Genomic DNA, 21,638 nt, shown 5'->3' with positions numbered 1-21,638 from the left:
GTAAACAGACCCCAAAGTGCTATACAATTCACCAGAAAACTAAATAATAAAGCAACATGTCAAATATTAATTACAAACAAAAAATACACGCTAAAATAGAAAATTTTTTAAAAAGTGTAATATTGTGAAATGTGATATACTTATCTCACTCTTGCGATCACCTATGTTGTAACAAAGTGATTACTGGATTGGGAACCATCATTGCACATCAAGTGTTCCATATAAGTCATCAAATAAAAAGGGAAACAGCCTTCAGAATTTACCAATTCTCCAGTTCCGGAGCCAGAATCTCTGATGTTAATGGCTGCAAAATCAACTACGGTCACAATGACTAGTTGATTAAATGAACTGAAATAACCACACAGTCTTAAGCAGCATATAGTTTTAAACTCTGCAAAAAAAATTAGCAAAACAAAGTTTAAATGAAAGGTTTGGATAGCTTCCTATGTCCATAAGCCATTAGTAAAATGACTTGGGGAAAATACGCTGCTTATTTCTAGGATAGGTGGAACATGTGATACTCAGTGCTGTTAATTTGTGAAGGGGACGTCTCATACGGTCACTTAGGCAATTTTTATCACCAAAAAGGTGAGCCTATGCTTCGTGACAATTTATAATCATTGACTGCCCCCAGCCTCCCGTAGTGCAAAAATCGTCATTCAAAATATGTCCAGTGCTATGCCCTTAGTCTTTAGTGTTTCTATTCATCACTTTTTTATTATTTTTTTATTTTTCTCTACTGATCATTTTTGTATGCACTGTCTGATCAATTACATTATCTGAACTACAGCACTCGTGCTTAAACTTCTATCGATTGCAGAAAACAAATATCTTCAAACATTATGCTGCCGCATTCTTCACGGTGTCAGGCACATCTCTCTCAGTGGTTTGCCTTGAAACCAATTGCCTGCGGCTGTATGTTCATTCAACAGAATTGAAAACGAATCTGTGTCACTTATCTGCATTTAATCCCAGGTATACTCATGATCCCGACAGGAGCCTGTTTCGCATTAACAGCTTTGTCAAGGGAATATTCTTCTTATACAGTTTCACTCCATTGACCCAGATGTACCAAGACCGCAGGCTCCTCTCCAGCACTATCTAATAGTCTCTCTAGGTGACATATGAGGTCTGCCATCTTCGCACCAGGCAGGCAAATGACTAGGCAGTCCTCACATCCACCAGCCACCCAGCTATCTACATGTCTAATAATCGAATCACCAACTACAAGAGCTGTCCTAACCCTTCCCTTCTGGGCTGTAGCTCCTGGAAGCACATCTTTGGTGCGAGAGGATATTTCATCCCCTGGTGTGCTGGTCCTGGCTACAGGATTACTTCTAGCTACACCAGGGTGATGTTTCCTTTTAGAAGACCTCCTTCCTCAAAGGCAGCACAGGGGCTGCCAGATTGGAGGTGGGACTTCTCTACTACGTCCCTGTAGGCCTCCTCTATGTACCTCTCTGTCTCCCTCAGCTCTTCTAAGTCTTCTACTCTGTCCTCAAGAGGATGGACTCCTTCTCTGGGAGCTTGGAGCTCTTTGCATCGAGTACACATATGTGACCTCTCACCAAGTGGGAGATAATCATGCATGTGATGCTCAGTGCAAAAGACTAGATAGCACCCCTCTCGCTGCTGGACTTCTGTCTGCATCTTAGTATTATAGAGTTGTTAAATTAAAACTTCTTAAAGTACTAGGGATATCAGATGAATATAAAGAGCCTTAAATTGGTGTTGTTGCAGGAATTGATGCATGAATTACCCCTATTGTTAGCAGAATCTGTGGTACTTCAGGAGTCAAACAGCACACACCAGAATGAGGGAGAAATCTTCTTTATTTGCCAGAAAACAAAGTAGGACATCAGTTCTAGCTCTCTTCTTCCCTTTCTCAGCTCTCTGGATGTTATGGCTTCTGTCTCAGCTTCTTCTCTTCTTCTGCTGTCTGTCTTCCTTCAGCTCTCTTTCTTCTGTCTGTTACTTCTGACGTAAGCTGCTTCTGCTCCCACTTATATACCGTTCTATCCCCCTCCTAGCCCCCCTTACTCTCCAGATGGTAAAGAATAAATTAATTACCTTGTCTGAACCAATCATCTCTATACATATATTTCCAAAATATCAGTTACATAGGTTTGAGATGTCCTAAACTGACCTATGACCTGGGGCCCCTCAAACCAGACAATATGGCACCAGTCTCTTACATTTTATTATGATTAACTTAGGTTCATTGAGGGGCGAAGGGGCCAGTCTTGCATTTTGCTATAATCCCAGTCATAGCTCAAACTGCTAACTGGACTCTGGCATTCATTAAGGGGTCAAGGGCCAGTCTTACTTAATAGCATACAGCTATAGTTTATTTCTTTCAGAAAGCCCAGTCCTACATTTACCTATAATTAATCAAGGAGAAGAGAGTTGACTTCTCTTTCACCTAGCCAGGACTGCAGCTAACTCAAACCATATGCTGACCTTTTCAACTACAATCTTACTTAGAAAGTCAGACAAAGAGTTGGACAGACATTAGATTTAAAAAGGTATTCTACATATTAACTACACAGAATACACATATTCTAAAATAAGCAAAATCAGTATTCCTTATAAGACATATTCTAAATATCAAGAACTTCTAAAATCTAACTATTTTCTTCTAAACAGTATTTCAGCCTAATCTTAAAACAAACTGCCTGCTTGCCTCGTTCATAATAGTATACAGATGTGCTAGCATTAACAATCCATCACTCACAAGAGGTCAAAGAAAGTTTCTCTCTCTGACCTTTCTAACCTTTAACTTAGCCAAAGCTAGACTTTCTAAGTAATTAAATCCAGCTGGCATTCCTTCACTTTACTTGCAAGGTGAAAAGTTGAAATAGTATTTGACCACCTTTAAACAGAATTAACACTTAATATAATTTCTTATATATGTATAATTATGCCCATGCTGTCTCAGTGTAATTTATTTGGTGTTTGCTTCTCAGAAAGAAATTAAACAAGTAAAACTCTACTGAAAACTCCCCTCTTGTCCTAATTAGAATAATGAAGAGTTGAGCTAGGAGTGGGTGGGAGTTGGGAGGGTATATGGCAATTAGGACTGCACTAGGTCCTACTGTTCCTTCTAGAGACTATCTGTTAATGCTATGCAGAAAATGTAGTTTTAAAACTATGGAGTAAAGGGTTGTACACTGTGGAAACTAGTTAATAATGCTTGCTTGTCTCCCAAGATTGAACTAGACCCTACTGTGCCTTTTAGAGACTTATGTTAATGCTGTGGCAGAAAATTTAAATTTTAAAACTGTGGGGAAAAGGGTTTGGAGACTAGCTAATAAAGTTTGGTTTTTTTTTTTTTTTTTTAAGTTCTGTGTTTTTCAATATCCTATTATTTCTCATTTAAACCCAATCGTTAAGTTACCAAGCACAGAATAAAATAATGTCATTTACCCACAGAAATGTCCTTTCAAGTTTTATGCAGTTGATATCCCTCTATCTTGTGATATAAAGAAGTCATATACCCCACTTTTGGTAGCTTTTTGCTCAGCAGGTCACATATATGGAATATTTATATCTAGATATTAGTATTATTGATCATCACATAATGCATGTGATTAACACATAAATATTCACGGTAATTAATGCATGCAGCCCATGCCAGTCCGGATTTTTTAATGCTGATTGCTATGGGCTGCAAAGAGCATCCGTACCTGAAACCCTCCTCTATCTCCCCCACTCCCCAAAGCACATCTGTTCCTATTCTAAGAGCTCCACCCTGAAGAACCTCCACTTCCAAATACCCGTCCCCATAGGCTCCCATGGGCTTACCTGAAGGATGCCCTGGTGGTCTAGGGTAGGGCAGGCAGTGATCCCCAGTCATTGTTGCCCGGGCCAGCTCCAGGGTCAAAATGGCAGTCACAATCTCTACTGATAGTCTTTTGAGACTACTACTAAAGATCGCAGATGCCATTTTGAACTGGAATTGGCAAGGGCAGGAACAATTGGGGTTAGCTGCTTCCCACCCTACCATACACCACCAGGACATCCTTCATATATAGGCTGAGGGGAGGAGGAAACCCTTGGGGGTGGGGGAGGCATCAAGAGGAGGGTACATGCTTTGGGGTTGGTTAGTTAGAGACCGTGATTAAAATGTAATTAATTTGTATTAAAATGTGTCCAATTAATTACAATCATTTTAAATGCAGTTCTCTGCAATTCAAATCAATGTACTAGTTAGAAGAGAACAAAGGATAAGATAGATGTTAATTCTCAAAGCTAAATTAGTAGGTAATAATTTAAAGTTCTCACTGTCCCTCTTAAAAGGAAAAGCTGGAAGAATTTTGGTTATTGGGACATAAATTAATCTGCATAAACAAAAACTAATACCTAGTGAATTATATGCCAAAGATTTGAGAATTATGCATTGATAAAAGTTAAAACTATCGAAACTGCAAAAATACTTTTGTTTAAAGAAAATGTGTAAACTGTAAATTAATTACAAATCCTTCATTGATGAAACTAAGAGTAACAGTTTGGCAAGTGCAAGTTAAAACATGAGAAAGGCATGTTTATGTAGGATTCAAGTATACACATGAATAGTTTTGGCAGTAGGTGTGGATGAGATATGGGATAGTAACAAGTGTATACTTGGTGTCTACATGGGCAAGTGTGTATGTGAGAGAGAAACAGTGAGTGCATGGGAAAGATGTATAGGACTGTATTTGGATGTGTGCAAGAGTGAGTATATATTTGCAGTAGTGAATGACTGAGTGTGGTGTGTTTGAGTGGGTGGGGAGTTATTTCAGGTTTGTACTAAGGGTCTCTGTGCCTATGGCTGAGTGACAGTGAGCAAAATACTTGAGTAGTGGGGTAGGTTGCAGTTGGGGGTCTGTTGGTAGTGCAAATCTGTACAAGTGTGTTTGAGGTGTTCCTTTGCCATCAGGCGCCATCTTTTCTGTCCCTCAGCCCCCCCCCCCACAATTTCCTGTTCCTTGTCAAGCATATCTTTTCTCTGTCTTCCCTGTCTGGAACCCTCCTCACTAGACATCTCTTCTTTCTCCATTTCCCACCTTGTCCTTGGAGATTGTGCATGGATAAGTCCTCTGGGGCTACAGTCAGTCCTGTATGCCTTTCTGACATAGGCAGCATAAATGTCTAGTGGTTTCCCTTCTCTGGGCCCCTGCCGTTACTGGTCTGTATACAGGGAAAGCCTGAGGAATGCTGAAGTTAAGCATATTCTTAAAAGGGTAAATTAGCTAATTATGTTGATGGTACACCAATAAAGGTGCTGTCATCTGTGCACAAGAAATTCCATTATTGTCCTGGCATTTGCATGTCCCACAAGGGTTATTACAGTTCAGTCTATACAGTTCAGGGACTCCTCTGTCACATACCTCACTTTAGAGTTCTATGCTTCATGTACTTATTATTTTACGGTGATAACTGAGATTTTATAGTTTTATGAAATTAGAAGTTTGCTTGTATTGTGTATATTAGGTGGGGAAGGATGTGTAATATGGCTGGGGTGGTAAAACTCTTTGTGCTAAGATCAAAAATTTAGACCTATTCATTATTGATTGATATCAGTGAGACATCAGTTTTAGTGTAAGTTCTCTTTACTGTATTGAATGACATTTTAGATAATTCCAAATTTTGTTGCAATTCTAAAAGTTTATGAACGAAAGTGGTTTTTATACTTTTTTGTTTCCTCTCTATAGCATCTGTACCAGCTACCAGTATAAATAAGCATCAAGTTTCTCCTATCAGCAGTTCAGTCTGTGAGAAGAGAAGAGTTATCATGTCGAACATTACCATTGACCCTGACATCAAACCTGGTGAATATGTCATCAAAAGTCTCTTTGTGGAGTTTGCAGCTCATGCCGAAAAGAAAATTGAAGTTGTAATGGCTGAACCCTTGGTGAGCAATATATTTCTACTATGTTTTCATAGTTCAGAGTTCTGTGTATTTCATTAACCACTTAGGAAAGACCATCAAAGTGGTGTACAAATAAAATAAAATCGCACAAATAGGAAAAGAAATACAAAATCTGATAGAGAAAAATAAGTTTCAAAGACCTCTGCCACTGCTTCTCCCATGCCCCAGTGGTCAATCACTGCCCAGCATACTGGCAGAAAAGGCAGCTTCATATATCAAATTCTCTCTGTAACAAATATGTTTTCAGTGACAGTTTAAACAGTGAAGGTGAAGGCTTCTCGTAGAGGCAGAGGGGAGGGTGTTCCACAGAGTAGGCCTTACAATTCTAAACATAGAGTTCCAAATATTTGGTGAAATGTGCTGAAAGGAGGGAACAATTAATAGGTGCTGATGAGCTGAATGCAGAGCTCGAGCAGGGACATATGGTTACAGGTGTAAGGAGAAAAAATAAGGTGAACCAGATCGTATAACTTTATGAACCAATAACAAGGTTTTGTATGGTATACAGTATTCCACTGGCAGCCAATGCCAATCGCATAGTCATACTTAAAATTAAAAATCAAGTAGACTGCAACATTCTGTATTAATTGTAAAGCAGATGTCTGAAACTATGCCTTCTCAATGCTCAGAGAACAGCATACAAACCAGTGCATTTTGTCTAGCAAAAAAGGTGCCGGTACTCAAATGCCAGGTCACCCTTCAGGGGTGGAGTGATCATTGAGGGACTCATCCCACAATAGCCAGGACCCCTGCAACCAGTCATAGAATCTATGACAAGGCAGAATTTGTATGTAGAACCTGAGCTCTTTCATTAAAATACAAGAACCATGGGTCAAGTTTAGCAGACAGTGGAAAAGGTGCCGGTACTCAGTACCCCCAAGTACCCCCTCAAAAAAAGCCCTGATACAAACAAACCTTGGTTTTACTGCTGGAATAATAATGCTGGCAGTGAAAGGCTTGAAAAAAAGATTTCTTTTGATTTCTAGTTTAAAATCTGCCAGTTTTGATTTCTTTTTGAAGCAGAAGATAGCCTGTGCAAGCCTGTAAGTGCTGGTACTGAGAAAGAAGTGTGCACGAGTCCAGGCAAATCTGAAAGTGAAAGCACACATTGGTGCCTGTTTTCTGTTCTTAAATATGAGCCTTCCAAGTAAAATAAATAAATAAAAATGAAAGCTTATATTTAAATGGCTCAGGGGGAGGCACAGCAGACGACCAGTTTATTAAGGAGCCCCATTCCATGAGATCAGGAGTCATCAACTGCAATAATTAATTGACTATCACTGTGTGGTGAGGGCAGATAAAATTTGCTGCCTCAGTGAGATTCCTCAGAAAGACTGGGTGCGCTATCTGGAAGGAAAGCTAACTTGTAGACCACTTGAGGCATTCCAAGGACTGTCCATAGAGACGTGCTCCCAGTTTGAGGAGGTTCACAAAGCTTTGTTGAACCATTATGCCATTACCCCCAAGGTCTACGAACTAAAGATCTGGACTTAGCTGAATTACCACCTCATTGTATCATCTGCCCCCTTTTGCAAAGATACCAGTATCAGCGGTGGCTCAGTGGAGCTGAGGTAAAAACCTTGAGGGACTTCCAAAACCTGATGGTCCTGGAGCAGTTTCTGTAACGTTGTTGTCCAGAGGTGAGGGAACATTTTGAAGATCACCAGCCCCATACTCCAGAGAAATTGGCTGAGTTGGCCGACATCTTTATGTCACGATTGTGACTGTTTTCCATGTCAGTGCTCACCTCGCCCTCTGGTGGCCAGAACCGGTGGCTGCTATAGACTGTTTTCTTGCTGTTTCCCAAGCATGTTTCAGAAGTCATTCCGGTCTGGTTCAGATCTTCCTGCTTGCCAAACTTGCTTGGGTTGTTTGGAACTAAGCAGCACCCTTACCTGTGATTTCACTTGTAATTGCCTTTATTATGCACCTGGCCCTTTCAGCTGTGCCTTTGCAATGCCAAAGGTCTCAAGGTTAGTTGGTGTGCTGTTAGTAGCACACCAACTAGCCTTGCTTTGTTTCTTGCCTGTTTGCCTTGCCTTGTTCTTGTTCTTCGGTCTGTATGCAGTTTAGCTCTTTAGCTCTTCTGCTTTTATCCTTCTGTGGCTGCTTGTCGGCCTTCTGCCATTGCTTATTCTTTGTCTGAGTTTGTTGCTTTGTATCCTGCTTGCTTATCCCTAGCTTCAGTTCCCTTCCTACTTGTCTCTGTCTTGCAAGTCTTCAGCTTTGGTTCTGACCAGGAGCGTAGCTACGGGTGGGCCTGGGTGGGCCCAGGCCCACCCAATTTCAGCTCAGGCCCGCCCACCGAAGCGTGCGCACATACTGTGCAGCGGCGTAGCGACCACGGCAGAAACGGCACCCGCTCGCTCTAGCTCAGCTGAGCTGATCTCTCCAGGGCAGGCTTCAGCCCGATTTCGGCTCAGGCCCGCCTGCCCACCCACGTGGCAAGCGCACACACTGCAGCAACGTACCACGTTGTGCAGTCATGGCCATACGCTCAGGGCCGGCTCAGTTGATCTCTCCAGCAGACTCATCCCGCCTACCGTCGGCTCGGGGAGGGGGGGTGCAGGAAAATGCACTCGTTGCAGCAGCAGGTCCCGTCGCGGCCGCGCAGTAGTTCCCTCCATCCATATGATCCTACGCAGTAGTACTTTATGACGTGGCTGCTGTGCGCGGCGGTGTGCTCCGCTCGCATCTGAGGGCAGGCTAAAAAAAAAATAGCTGCAGGTGCACGCAGGCCGGGTTGAGTATTGAACTAGAGCCTCAGCCTGGCCCTGCCCTGTGGAAAATGGAAAGGTTCGAGTCCGAGTGAGATCATTTGAGAATCGAGTTCCTGCCAGTGCCAGCCCAGCAGGTAATACAATTGTATATGCTTTTTTTAAAATCATAATTATATATATATATATATATATATATATATATATATATATATATATATATATATTGCCCACCCATATTATCTCTGGGCCCAGCCAAAATGTCAGGTCTGGCTACACCACTGGTTCTGACCCTGCTTGTCTCTAGCTTCAGTCCTCATCCTTTCTGTATGTCCTGATCCCTGCTTCTGCCAAGCTTGTATGTATACCCTGGCCCTGTTTCTGTCTAGCCTGTCTGTGAATCCTTCACCCTGTTTTAGTCAAGCTTGTTCCAGTAACCTATACCCTGTGTGAGAATCCTGAATCCTGTTCTAGTCAAGCTTGTTTAGTATCCAGTGTCCGGTGTGAGAATCCTGTTGTTCCAGTCAGTCTGGTCCAGCATTTCTTGACTACCAGCTCCGTCCTGTAAGTCCTGCAGGCCGCCTGCACCTAGGGGCTCAACCTCTGGGGAACGGTGGTTAGTGCAGGTGAAGTCCAGTTGCTCCAGTCCTGTTATTCCAGTCAAGTCCATTCCAGCATTTGGGTCCAGGACAGCTAAACCAAGTCCATTCCAGCATTTGGTTCCAGCCATGCCAAGTCTATTCCAGCATTTGGTTCCAGACCAGCCAAGTCTATTCCAGCATTTGGTTCCAGTCCAGCCAAGCCAAGTCCGTTCCAGATTCCAGCTCCATCCTTGCTCGTTTGTCCAGTCCTGGTTGGGGGATTTTGTCTGCTGCTGTCGCTCCTCGACAGTAGCCCAAGGGCTCACGTTATTCCAGTGTCCGAGAGCCTGAGACCGTGACACTTTATGGCTAACCGTCCCTGGTTGGCAAAGAGAAGCAATCCATATTCCAAGCAGTCAGTATCTAAGGGCAGCCAGGGCCCAAAGCCAATATCCCTGCAACCTCAGAGACTGTCGGCAACCTCCACTGTTCCCCAAAAACCTAAAGACTTTAGACATGAGTGCTAAATGGATTGCTCAGATAATTCCAAGCCTGCACTAAAGAGCATTCCAGTTCTTGCACCTAAGCTGGTGGCTTTTGTGGGTGGCTCCAGTACGATGAAGGAGACCCACACAGTTGCTGCAGCACAAAAAGTTACTTGCTATTCAACAAGCTATTCAACACCCTCTAGGTGGCTAGGCGTTTCATGACACGTCCTTCCTTAGTGTCCCCTTTTACTAGATCACCTGATGCATTGCTTTTCAACAGGGCTGTGAAGTTAGAGCCATGAAGTTGGAGTCTGAAGCAATTTTGGGTAGAGTTGGAGTCTTCAAAAATGTAGTGACTCCGATTCCAGCTTTAAAATAAAAACTTAAATTTACCACATAATATAATGTTGTACAATTTTATACTTGTATATATCTATATCTGTATCTTATCTATCTATATCTGTCTATCTATTGAGTGGAGGAGTAGCCTAGTGGTTAGTGCAGTGGACTCTGAACTTGGTGAACTGAGTTCGATTCCCACTGCATCTCCTTGTGACTCTGGGCAACTCACTTAACCCTCCATTGCCCCTGGTACAAAATAAGTACCTGAATATATGTAAACCGCTTTGAATGTAGTTGCAAAAACCTCAGAAAGGCAGTATATCAAATCCCATTCCCATCTATATAGAAACATAGAAACACGATGGCAAATAAAGGCCATATGACCCATTCATTCTGCTCATCCTCTGAAACCTCCAATTCTACCTGTTCCTAAGCGATCCCACTTGCTTATCCCGTGCCTTTTAAAATTTTGGAGCAGGTGGTCACGTGGTGTGATGCAGGAGTGAAGTCGCATTGGAACTGAGCTCCTGCGATTCCCCCATCATCTTACGCCATTAACAGCCTCAAAGGGGAAAAATGAACTTTTATATTGCCAGCCTAACAACTTGGAGACCGGGTGGCTTTTGCTTGCTAGCCTTGAGAAGAAGAATGGCGGCGAAAACGCTTAGAAAAGATAAAGAGAGAGGCAAGATCGTGGAATCCAAGATGGCGCCCGGACAGCAATCGCCGAATTCGAGCGTTTGCTCAGTATGGACGGCAGAAATTACCGCGGAGGTGACAGCTGCGGTAGAGGCGGCACTTGATAAAAAACTGCAAGCGTTGTTTGACCGCGCAGAATCCGCCCATGAACGGCTTGACGGGTTCCACCTCGATCTGGACCACATGCAACAGCGGATCAGTGACCTGGAAGACCGAGCAGTGACATCCGAACAACCTGTGGAGGCCCTACAAAAGAAAATAGCAGAGCTAGAAAACAAACTAGACGACTTAGAGAACAGATCTCGTCGTAATAACTTGCGACTAATTGGGCTTCCGGAACATATAAAGGACTCAGAGCTGGGAAGCTTCATAGAAACTTGGCTTCAGAGCACATTAAAATTGAATAATCTGCCGGGCCCGCTGCGCATCGAGAGAGCACATCGGCTGGGGCCGAAGCGCCAAGGCGCGGTGAGGCCGCGGGCGGTGATAATGAAGATTCTTCACTATGGCCACAAACAGGCGATATTACAGGCTGTAAGGGCAGGAGGAGAGCTTCGTTGTGAAGGCCAACGGATCCTTTGCTTCCAGGATTATTCAGCACGTGTAGCAGCGGCGCGAAAGGAGTTTGCGCCCGTGTGTGCGGCTTTGTATGAGAAAAAAAATCAGGTTTGCACTGATTTATCCTGCCAAACTGAAGGTGCAGTACGAGGGAGGAGAGAAACTCTTTGAAGAGGTGGCTGCAGCTAAAGAATTCCTTAAAAGTATTGCACAGGACCCTGCAACCTGATGTTGAAAAGATGGCGTCTCATAGAAGAAAGTCTTTGACGGGACATGTGAGTTGAGAGAGACTTTGAGACATGGACTAGAAGACTGCTAAGTATGATTAGAGACTATATCTTCATACCTAAACTTTTGTCTCAAGGGAATAATTGGACAGGGGGGTACAAGGTAAACACCCGGTCTCAATAAATGGAGACAGGCATAAATTCTACATGACGGGGTCTTCCCCATGGAGCAGATGGTTAATTGAAATAGAGGGGGATAGGACACTATACGTGATGAGTTCCCTGTTGGAACTCAAGGGTTTAAAGTTTGGAGGGGATGGGAGGGAATTCACGGGGGGGAGGGGAGGGGAGGGGGGGGAATAGGGGAGGGGGTGGGGAGCAGGTCTGTTTGAACATGGTATGTAAATGGGGTAGGAAAAGACAATTAGGAAGTGTCGAGAGTATACAAAGAAACAGAGGGAGGTGTAGGCTGGGACACCTTTCTCTTTACTATAGGTTTAATAACATATGTGAGCCACTTAGGATAGGATATGGTTAAGCTAATATCTTGGAATGTGGGGGGTATTTCCTCCCCAATCAAAAGAAGTAAGATTTTACAGACTTTAAACAGACAAAAGGCACATATAGCAATGTTACAGGAGACACACCTAACAGCAATAGAACATAAGAAGTTGTGTAAATGGTGGGTGGGAGACTACGTGGAAAGCCCGTCACCAAGTAGAAAGGCGGGAGTTATTATCTTATTCCGCAAAGGGCTCCATATTACTAAAAAACGAGTAATTACGGATCCGCTAGGAAGATATGTTTTCTTAGAAGCCCATGTAAATAATCACCCTTTCTTACTAATTAATGTATATGCACCAAACCAATACGACAGGAGGTTTTATCAGACCCTGGTGAGACATGTGCACTCCTTTGATCAGATACCTATAATTATGGGGGGAGATTTTAACTCAGTCTCTGACCCATTACTGGATAGTACTGGAGCCTCTAGAGTAGGGCCAGTGAACTTGACAAAGGGAGTCCCACGGCTGTGCTCTATATTAGATCTAGTTGATGTATGGCGCCTGTACCATCCGGGAGAGAGGGACTATACCCACTTATCTAGGGCACATGACACACTATCCCGAATTGACTATATCCTGGTTTCAGCAAATAGGATTCCTTGGTTACAACAGGCAGAGATAGGGCCGACACAGGTCTCAGACCACGCTTTCGTGTGGATCACAATTGGGGGTGGTGGGGACAGAACCCAGAGGCCTAGGTGGCATTTCCCCACAGAACTGTTCTACGACCCACAATTTGCCCCCTATATACAATCCCAGTGGAAAGAATACTCAGAGTTTAATGAGAATAGTTATCATTTAGATCCGATACTATTTTGGGAAGCGGCCAAGGCCGTGCTGAGAGGAGCCATAATTTCATATCATTCCTATAAGAAAAGATCCAGAGAGGCAGAGATAGTCAGGATGGGGAAGGTAGTGGGGCAGGCACGCCAGAGATTTGGAACTAACCCAACACCCTTAAATAAATCAAGACTATTAGAAGCTCAGACATCTTTGAACCAGTTAATTCATGCCAAAGCTAAAAAATCAAATTTTTACTATCGTTATCAGTTATACAAACATGCAAATAAGCAAGGGAAATTGAAGACACGACTGTTACAGCAAGTGGGTGGCTCCAGGTATGTGTCACAAATCAGGGATACAAAGGGGGGTACTCAGCATACTCTGGAGGGAGTGAATGAAGTATTCCGGCAGTTTTACGAGGCTTTATATTCCCCTCCAGAGGATCAGGGGCTCCAAGCCGAGTGTTATTTAGCAGGACAATCACTTCCCCAGATCACAGAGCTACAACAAAGTAGCCTTAATAGATTAATAACAGAGGACGAGGTGAGCTGGGGTATACGTGCCAGCCCATTGCATAAGTCTCCAGGAGTGGATGGACTCTCCTCTGAGTTTTATAAGCTCCTTAGCTCGGATATTGTACCTTGCCTGACAGAGGTTTTCAATAAATGTATAGAGATGGGGGGTCTACCAGAGTCTTTAAGGAAGGCACAAATCATAGTCTTGTTAAAACCAGGCCGCGACCCACTTTTAGCCAGTTCATATAGGCCTATCTCTTTGCTTCCTTTTGAAACAAAATTACTGGCAAAGATTCTGGCAAACAGACTGGCACGGATCCTGCCGGAGATAGTGGAAGAGTCTCAGGTGGGCTTTGTACGAGAAAGATCAGTAGCTCGCAATATGAGGCAGATTTTAGGAGCGTTGGAAAGCCTACAAGAATCATCAACCCCGGCCTTAATAATTAGTTTTGATGCCGAAAAGGCATTTGATCGGGTTAATTGGGACTTCATGTTTGCTTCCCTGAGGGCATTTGGGATGGAAGGGTTTTTCCTACATGCCATAGAAACGCTGTATCAAGGACCGGTTGCGGAGGTATGGGTAAATGGGCAGGCTTCGGAAACATTCAGGATTGCCAGGGGTACCCGACAGGGATGTCCCCTCTCGCCCCTTCTTTTTGTGTTGGTGCTTGACCCTCTTATAAGAGAAATCCAGAATATGAAGGAGGTGAGAGGGGTACAGATACAGCAAACTTCCTTTAAAATCTCGGCTTTTGCTGATGACCTCTTAACTATAATACAGGACCCCCAGAGGTCCTTACCGTCCCTCTTGGACATTTTTGCTGAATTTGGGGATTACTCTGGTTTTCGTCTTAATCTAGACAAATCTGAGGTTATGACACTTCATATGAGAGAGGAGCAGTGGGAAAGTTTATGTTGTCCACTCAAAAGAGTGAGGGATGCGTTTAAATATCTAGGAATCCAGCTCACCAAGGATCCCAAGCTGCTATATAGAGCTAATGTAGAATACTTGCTAGAAGACACCAAGAGAACACTGGAAAGATGGGCAGGACTTCCGATATCGTTGGTGGGCCGCATCTCTTTGTTTAATATGGTGCTATTCCCTAAGTGGCTATACTTTTTACAGACAATCCCATTGTACCTCAAACACCAGGAAGTGAGATCTTTACAAAAACTGCTTTCAAAATTTTTGTGGGCTGGGAAAAGACCCCAGATACGATTTTCACAATTGGTGAGGCCTTGGAGGAACGGGGGGATGGGAATGCCGGACATTAAACGCTATAATGTAGCATGTTTATTGCGCCACTTGGGGGACTGGTATCTGCAGAGGGAGGATTATACCCCATTGGAGATAGAAAAAGCAAGGTGTAGCCCCTTAAACCTGATGTATGTCTCACATGGGGCATTGAAAGACCTGCCTACAAGGCTGCGGACTAGTGTGTTGGTGTGGCCCTTAAAGGCCATATGGAAGGATCTGGCTAGGCTGTGGTCCTTCGATCCTAGATGTAGCAGATTATTACCCCTCCTAGGGAATGAGGAGTTCCGCCCAGGGGATGAAAATCCTATAGTGAGATCCTGGGGAGAAGGGGACAATGTACTTCTACACTATTGGTTGGAGCCCAGTGGTAACCTTAAAACAATGGCCGAATTAAACCTAGACGTAGCAGATTGGGGGGTATGTTTTGCATACGAACAGCTTAGACATTATATAGCTTCACTCCCCCGAGCTGCACTGGGGGTTGATCTGACCACTAAGATGGGGGATTTATTTGAGATGATATCGGAGGAGCCTGTCTCGATATCCCTACTACATAAAAGGCTGTTACTGGCTAGGCCACAGGGAGATCTCACACAAGTGGCAGCAAAGTGGACAGCAGACATACAAAGAGGGATCACCCCGGGAGATTTGTTGAAGGGCTGGAGAGGAGTCCTGAAATGGACGCAAAATGCAAACCTTCGAGAATGCCAGGTCAGAGTGATATACAGGGCATATACCTCTCAGTCTCGACTGTATCAGATGGGACATATAGAATCGGCCCAATGTAGACGCTGTGGTGCTCCGGATAATAACTTTTACCATGCTTTTTGGAAGTGCTCAGCTATAACAGCTTTCTGGACCAGGATAGTTAAATACTTAGAAAGGATAGGAGGGAAAACGGTTAATCAACAGCCTATGAGTATTCTGTTGGGTTGCCATGAGCCAGTGGAGGGGGGTACGAGATATCAAAATGTAATGGCCCATAAGGCTTTTTTGGTGGGCATGAAGTGCATACTTGTTAACTGGACACAAGAACTGAACCCCTCTTTTTGGCAATGGAGGAATCGCTTACATGACTTACTTATGATGGAGCTTCAGGACTCTCTGCTTAACCTTCAGACACAAAGCAATTTTTTCTTTACTTGGGAAGGATATATTAACACCTTGTCCCACAGGGCGAGGAGTCATATTATTAATAAACTTGGAGCATTGACCAAACTTCCATCGGCAATTAATGGAAACTAAATGGGAATAGAATCCTTTTCCTACCACCCTTTAGGAATTGGGAAGAACAATAGAGCAGACCAAGGCGGGGGGGAGGGAGGGTTTAGGAGGGGGGGTAGTAGGGGGAGGGAAGTTTATTTGGAGTTGTATTAACCTTTCCCCAGTGTGGTATGGTCGTCCCCCGGGCCCCCTGGCTCTCCTGCGGGGGGGAGTAGATTCACACATCATGGTTTGATCTCAATTCAAGGCTTTGTGTATGTAAGGCTGACGCCTAAAAGTGATTATATTTGGGGGGTCAAACATTTCAACATATGGTGTCAATTGGTAGAAAGGAAAGAGGGGGGGGAAAGGGTTGTTGGGAAATTGCTGTTAATAGATCTTGTTGATTAAATGTTAGTTAATAGTACAAAGGGGGGGGGGGGGAGGATAAAGTTAAAAGATTAATGGAGATGAGTAATATTGTACAATTTCCGTACTTGGTGTGTGTTGATTGATTGTAGAGACATTTACACTATGTAAACACCATTTTTGGGCTTCATTAATAAAAACTGTTGAAACTAAAATTTTGGAGCAGTCCTCGATTCCTCCACCGGGAGGCCATTCCAGGCCTCCACCACCCTTTCTGTGAAATAATACTTCCTTAGGTTACTCCTAAGCCTATTCCCTCTTAACTTTGTCATATGCCCCCTCATTCCAGAGCTCTCCTTCATTTGGAAAAGGCTCTCTTCCTGTACGTAAATGCCCTTGAGATATTTAAACGTTTCTGTCATGTCTCCTCTCTCCCAGCGTATACATGTTGAGGTTCATAAGCCTGTTCCTATAATTTTTGCATTCAAGACCGCTTACTAGTTTTGTAGCCGCCCTCTGGACCGACTCCATCCTGTTTATATCTTTCTGTAGGTGGGGTCTCCAGAACTGCGCGCAGTACTCCAAATGGGACCTCACCAGAGACTTATACAACGGCACTATCACCTCCTTTTTCCTGCTGGTCATGCCTCTCTTTATGTACCCGAGCATCCTTCTGGCTTTGGCTGTCGCTTTTTCTACCTGTTTGAAAGCTTTAAGGTCATCAGACACAATCACCCCCAAGTCCTGCTCTTCCTTTGCACACTGAAGCACTTAACCCCCTATACTGTACCGTTCCCTCTGATTTTTGCGACCCAAGTGCATGACCCTGTATTTTTTGGAATTAAACTTTAGTTGCCATTCTCCGAGGACAAGCAGGCTGCTTGTTCTCACGACTGGGTTGACGTCCGCGGCAGCCCCCACCAACCGGAAAAAGCTTCGCGGGACGGTCGGCACGCAGGGCACGCCCACCGCGCATGCGCGGCCGTCTTCCCGCCCGTGCGCGACCGCTCCCGCCAGTTACTTTTTTCCCGCGACTGAGAGAGTCGTGTTTTTGCAACTCTCTCGTTTCAGCCGCCGGAATTTTCGACCGCGTTTACGCGGGTCGTCGCTCTTGGCCCTTTTGGCCTCTTCTTCTTTCAGTTTCGTTTGTTATCCAAAAAAAAAAAAAAAAAAAAAAAAAAAGAATTTTGCGCGTGTGGAGCACGCGCTCCTCCTTTTTCCCTCGCTTTCTAGCGGGGACGCCTCGTTGCGGCCTAGTGGCCGCTCGGTCGGTTTCAATTTTCGTGGTGTGATTTTAGCCACCATTGCCGACTTTGACTTCGCCGACGCGATTTTTCCGTCGATGTCCTCGAAGGTCCCGAGTGGATTTAAAAAGTGTGGTCGCTGCGGCCGGCCGATCTCGCAGACCGACACCCACGCTTGGTGCCTCCAGTGCCTCGGGCCGGAGCACAATCTCAAGTCGTGTGCTTTGTGTCTCGGTCTCCGGAAACGGACTCAGGTTGCGAGGCAAGTTCTGCGGGACCGTCTTTTTGGAACTTGCGCCGGCCCCTCGACGTCGACCTCGACGGCATCGGTATCGAAGGCCGGTTCTTCGGTACCGGTATCGATGCCCGAGACATCGGCACCGATGGCAGCGACCCCAGGAGAACAGGTCCCGTCGGCCCGCCGGTCCGCCGGCGAGAGTGGGGTAGAGAGACCGCGTGGGCAGTCGGCCCCGGTCACTCCCTCAACTCGTGAGCCACGGGACCGAACCCTGTCGGACCCGGTACCTCGAGACCGAGGGGGATCGACCTCCTCCTCCTCCATGCCCTCCGGCACCGGTGACGTGCACCGGAAGAAGGACAAGAAGCGCCGTCACCGGGAGCCCTCGGTGCCTGAGGAGGTGTCGACGCCGAAGCGTCATCACAGAGAGGAGAGATCTCCGTCGGTGGTGGAGGTACCGACGCGTCGGGGTTCCGGCACCTCGGTGCCGTCTCCTGGCCCCCAGCAGCTTCTGGCACCGACACCCTTGCCGGCCCCACCGCCTTTCTCGGCAGCGGGCCTGGACGAGTGCCTCAGAGCCATCCTTCCGGGGCTCCTGGAAGGGCTGATGCGCCAGGCTGTGCCGGCGCCGGGGGTGCTTGCGCCCTCGGCGCCGATGACTGTGGCGCCGGCGAGCTCTAGCCCGGCGCCGGGGCAGTCGACACCGCCGCCGCTTGCGGTGCCGGTCTCGACAGCCACGCAGGTGGAGTCCCCGTCGACGTCGATGGAGGGAGCTCCGTCCCCGCCGGCGCGGGAGTCCACCGCTCGACGACACCGAGGCCTCGGTGCCTCGACGTCGAGCCGGGCCCGGTACCGGACTCAGCTACATGAGCTAATGTCCGATACCGAGGATGAGGACTCGTGGGGGGAAGAGGAGGACCCGAGATATTTCTCCTCAGAGGAGTCTACGGGCCTTCCCTCGGACCCCACGCCGTCACCGGAGAGGAAGCTCTCACCTCCTGAGAGTCTCTCCTTTGCCTCCTTTGTGCGGGATATGTCTATAAGCATTCCCTTTCCCGTGGTCTCTGTGGAAGAGCCGAGGGCCGAGATGCTCGAGGTCCTCGACTATCCATCACCACCTAGAGAGTCCTCCACGGTACCGCTGCACAATGTCCTGAAGGAGACGCTGCTCCGGAACTGGGTGCGACCATTAACTAATCCCACCATTCCCAAGAAAGCAGAGTCCCAGTACAGGATCCACTCTGACCCAGAGCTCATGCGGCCCCAGTTGCCCCATGACTCAGCGGTCGTGGATTCTGCTCTCAAGAGGGCACGGAGTTCGAGGGATACCGCCTCGGCGCCCCCGGGGCGGGAGTCTCGCACTCTGGACTCATTTGGGAGGAAGGCCTACCAGTCCTCCATGCTCGTGACCCGCATCCAATCGTACCTGCTCTATATGAGCATCCACATGCGGACCAATGTGCAACAGCTGGCGGACCTGGTCGATAAGCTCCCGCCGGAGCAGTCCAGGCCTTATCAGGAGGTGGTCAGGCAGCTGAAGGCGTGCAGAAAGTTCCTGTCCAGGGGGATTTTTGACACCTGTGACGTGGCATCTCGTGCTGCGGCCCAAGGTATAGTGATGCGCAGGCTCTCATGGCTGCGTGCCTCTGACCTGGACAACCGCACCCAGCAGAGACTGGCCGACGTCCCTTGCCGGGGGGATAACATTTTCGGTGAGAAGGTCGAGCAGATGGTGGACCAACTGCATCAGCGGGAAACCGCTCTCGACAAGCTCTCCCACCGGGCGCCTTCAGCACCCGCCCCCACGGGTGGGCGTTTTTCCCGGGCACGGCAGGCTGCACCCTATTCTTTTGCAAAGCGTAGGTACAACCAGCCGGCCCGAAGGCCTCGTCAGGCACAGGGACAGCCCCAGCGCGCTCGTTCTCGTCAACAGCGTGCGCCTAAGCAGCCCCCTGCGCCTCCACAGCAAAAGCCGGGGACGGGCTTTTGACTGGATCCACGGGAACATAGCCGCCCTACAAGTGTCCGTACCGGACGATCTGCCGGTCGGAGGGAGGTTAAAATTTTTTCACCAAAGGTGGCCTCTCATAACCTCCGACCAGTGGGTTCTCCAAATAGTGCGGTGCGGATACGCCCTGAATTTGGCCTCCCTGCCTCCAAATTGTCCTCCAGGAGCTCAGTCTTTCAGCTCCCATCACAAGCAGGTACTTGCAGAGGAACTCTCCGCCCTTCTCAGCGCCAATGCGGTCGAGCCCGTACCACCCGGGCAGGAAGGGCAGGGATTCTATTCCAGGTACTTCCTTGTGGAAAAGAAAACAGGGGGGATGCGTCCCATCCTAGACCTGAGAGGCCTGAACAAATTCCTGGTCAAAGAAAAGTTCAGGATGCTTTCCTTGGGCACCCTTCTGCCAATGATTCAGAAAAACGATTGGCTATGTTCCATGGATTTAAAGGACGCATACACTCACATCCCGATACTGCCAGCTCACAGACAGTATCTCAGATTCCGCCTGGGCGCACGGCACTTTCAGTATTGTGTGCTGCCCTTTGGGCTCGCCTCTGCCCCACGAGTGTTTACAAAGTGCCTCGTGGTGGTAGCGGCCTACCTACGCAAGCTGGGAGTGCACGTGTTCCCATATCTCGACGATTGGCTGGTCAAGAACACCTCGGAGGCAGGAGCCCTCCGGTCCATGCAGTGCACTATTCAACTTCTGGAGCTGCTGGGGTTTGTGATAAATTACCCAAAGTCCCATCTCCAGCCAACTCAGTCTCTGGAATTCATAGGAGCGCTGCTGAATTCCCAGACGGCTCAGGCCTACCTTCCCGAAGCGAGGGCCACCAATCTCTTGGCCCTGGCTTCGCAGACCAGAGCGTCTCAGCAGATCACAGCTCGGCAGATGTTGAGACTTCTGGGTCATATGGCCTCCACAGTTCATGTGACTCCCATGGCTCGTCTTCACATGAGATCTGCTCAATGGACCCTAGCTTCCCAGTGGTTCCAAGCCACCGGGAATCTAGAAGATGTCATCCGCCTCTCCACCAGTTGTCGCACTTCACTGCTCTGGTGGACCATCCGGACCAATTTGACCCTGGGACGTCCATTCCAAGTTCCGCAGCCCACGAAAGTGCTGACGACGGATGCATCTCGCCTGGGGTGGGGAGCCCATGTCGATGGGCTCCACACTCAGGGTCTGTGGTCCCTCCAGGAAAAGGATCTGCAGATCAACCTCCTGGAGCTCCGAGCGATCTGGAACGCACTGAAGGCTTTCAGAGATCGGCTGTCCTGTCAAATTATCCAAATTCGGACAGACAATCAGGTTGCAATGTATTACGTCAACAAGCAGGGGGGCACCGGATCTCGCCCCCTGTGCCAGGAGGCCGTCGGGATGTGGCGTTGGGCGTGTCGGTTCGGCATGCTCCTCCAAGCCACATACCTGGCAGGCGTAAACAACAGTCTGGCCGACAGACTGAGCAGAGTCATGCAACCGCACGAGTGGTCGCTCCATGCCAGAGTGGTACGCAAGATCTTCCGAGCGTGGGGCACCCCCTCGGTGGACCTTTTCGCCTCTCAGACCAACCACAAGCTGCCTCTGTTCTGTTCCAGACTTCAGGCACACGGCAGGCTAGCGTCGGATGCCTTTCTCCTCCATTGGGGGACCGGCCTCCTGTATGCTTATCCTCCCATACCTTTGGTGGGGAAGACCTTACTGAAGCTCAAGCAAGACCGCGGCACCATGATTCTGATAGCGCCCTTTTGGCCCCGTCAGATCTGGTTCCCTCTTCTTCTGGAGTTGTCCTCCGAAGAACCATGGAGATTGGAGTGTTTTCCGACTCTCATTTCGCAGAACGACGGAGCGTTGCTGCACCCCAACCTTCAGTCTCTGGCTCTCACGGCCTGGATGTTGAGGGCGTAGACTTCACTGCGTTGGGTCTGTCTGA

General features: G+C 47.1%; 1 protein-coding gene across 1 annotated transcript in view; it reads left to right on the top strand.

The window, feature by feature from the left end:
* Window positions 1–21,638, top strand: part of FRYL (FRY like transcription coactivator) — a 655,466-nt gene that overhangs the window by 58,569 nt on the left and 575,259 nt on the right. The window contains 1 exon segment of the mRNA XM_030191364.1: window positions 5,694–5,893. Within this exon segment, the coding sequence (XP_030047224.1) occupies window positions 5,694–5,893 (200 nt within the window).

This window comes from Microcaecilia unicolor, chromosome 2 (genome assembly GCF_901765095.1).
Source record: "Microcaecilia unicolor chromosome 2, aMicUni1.1, whole genome shotgun sequence".
Lineage (NCBI taxonomy): Eukaryota > Metazoa > Chordata > Amphibia > Gymnophiona > Siphonopidae > Microcaecilia > Microcaecilia unicolor.
The sequence above is the reverse complement of the archived record's forward strand: the minus strand, read 5'-3'. Positions and strand labels throughout refer to the sequence as shown.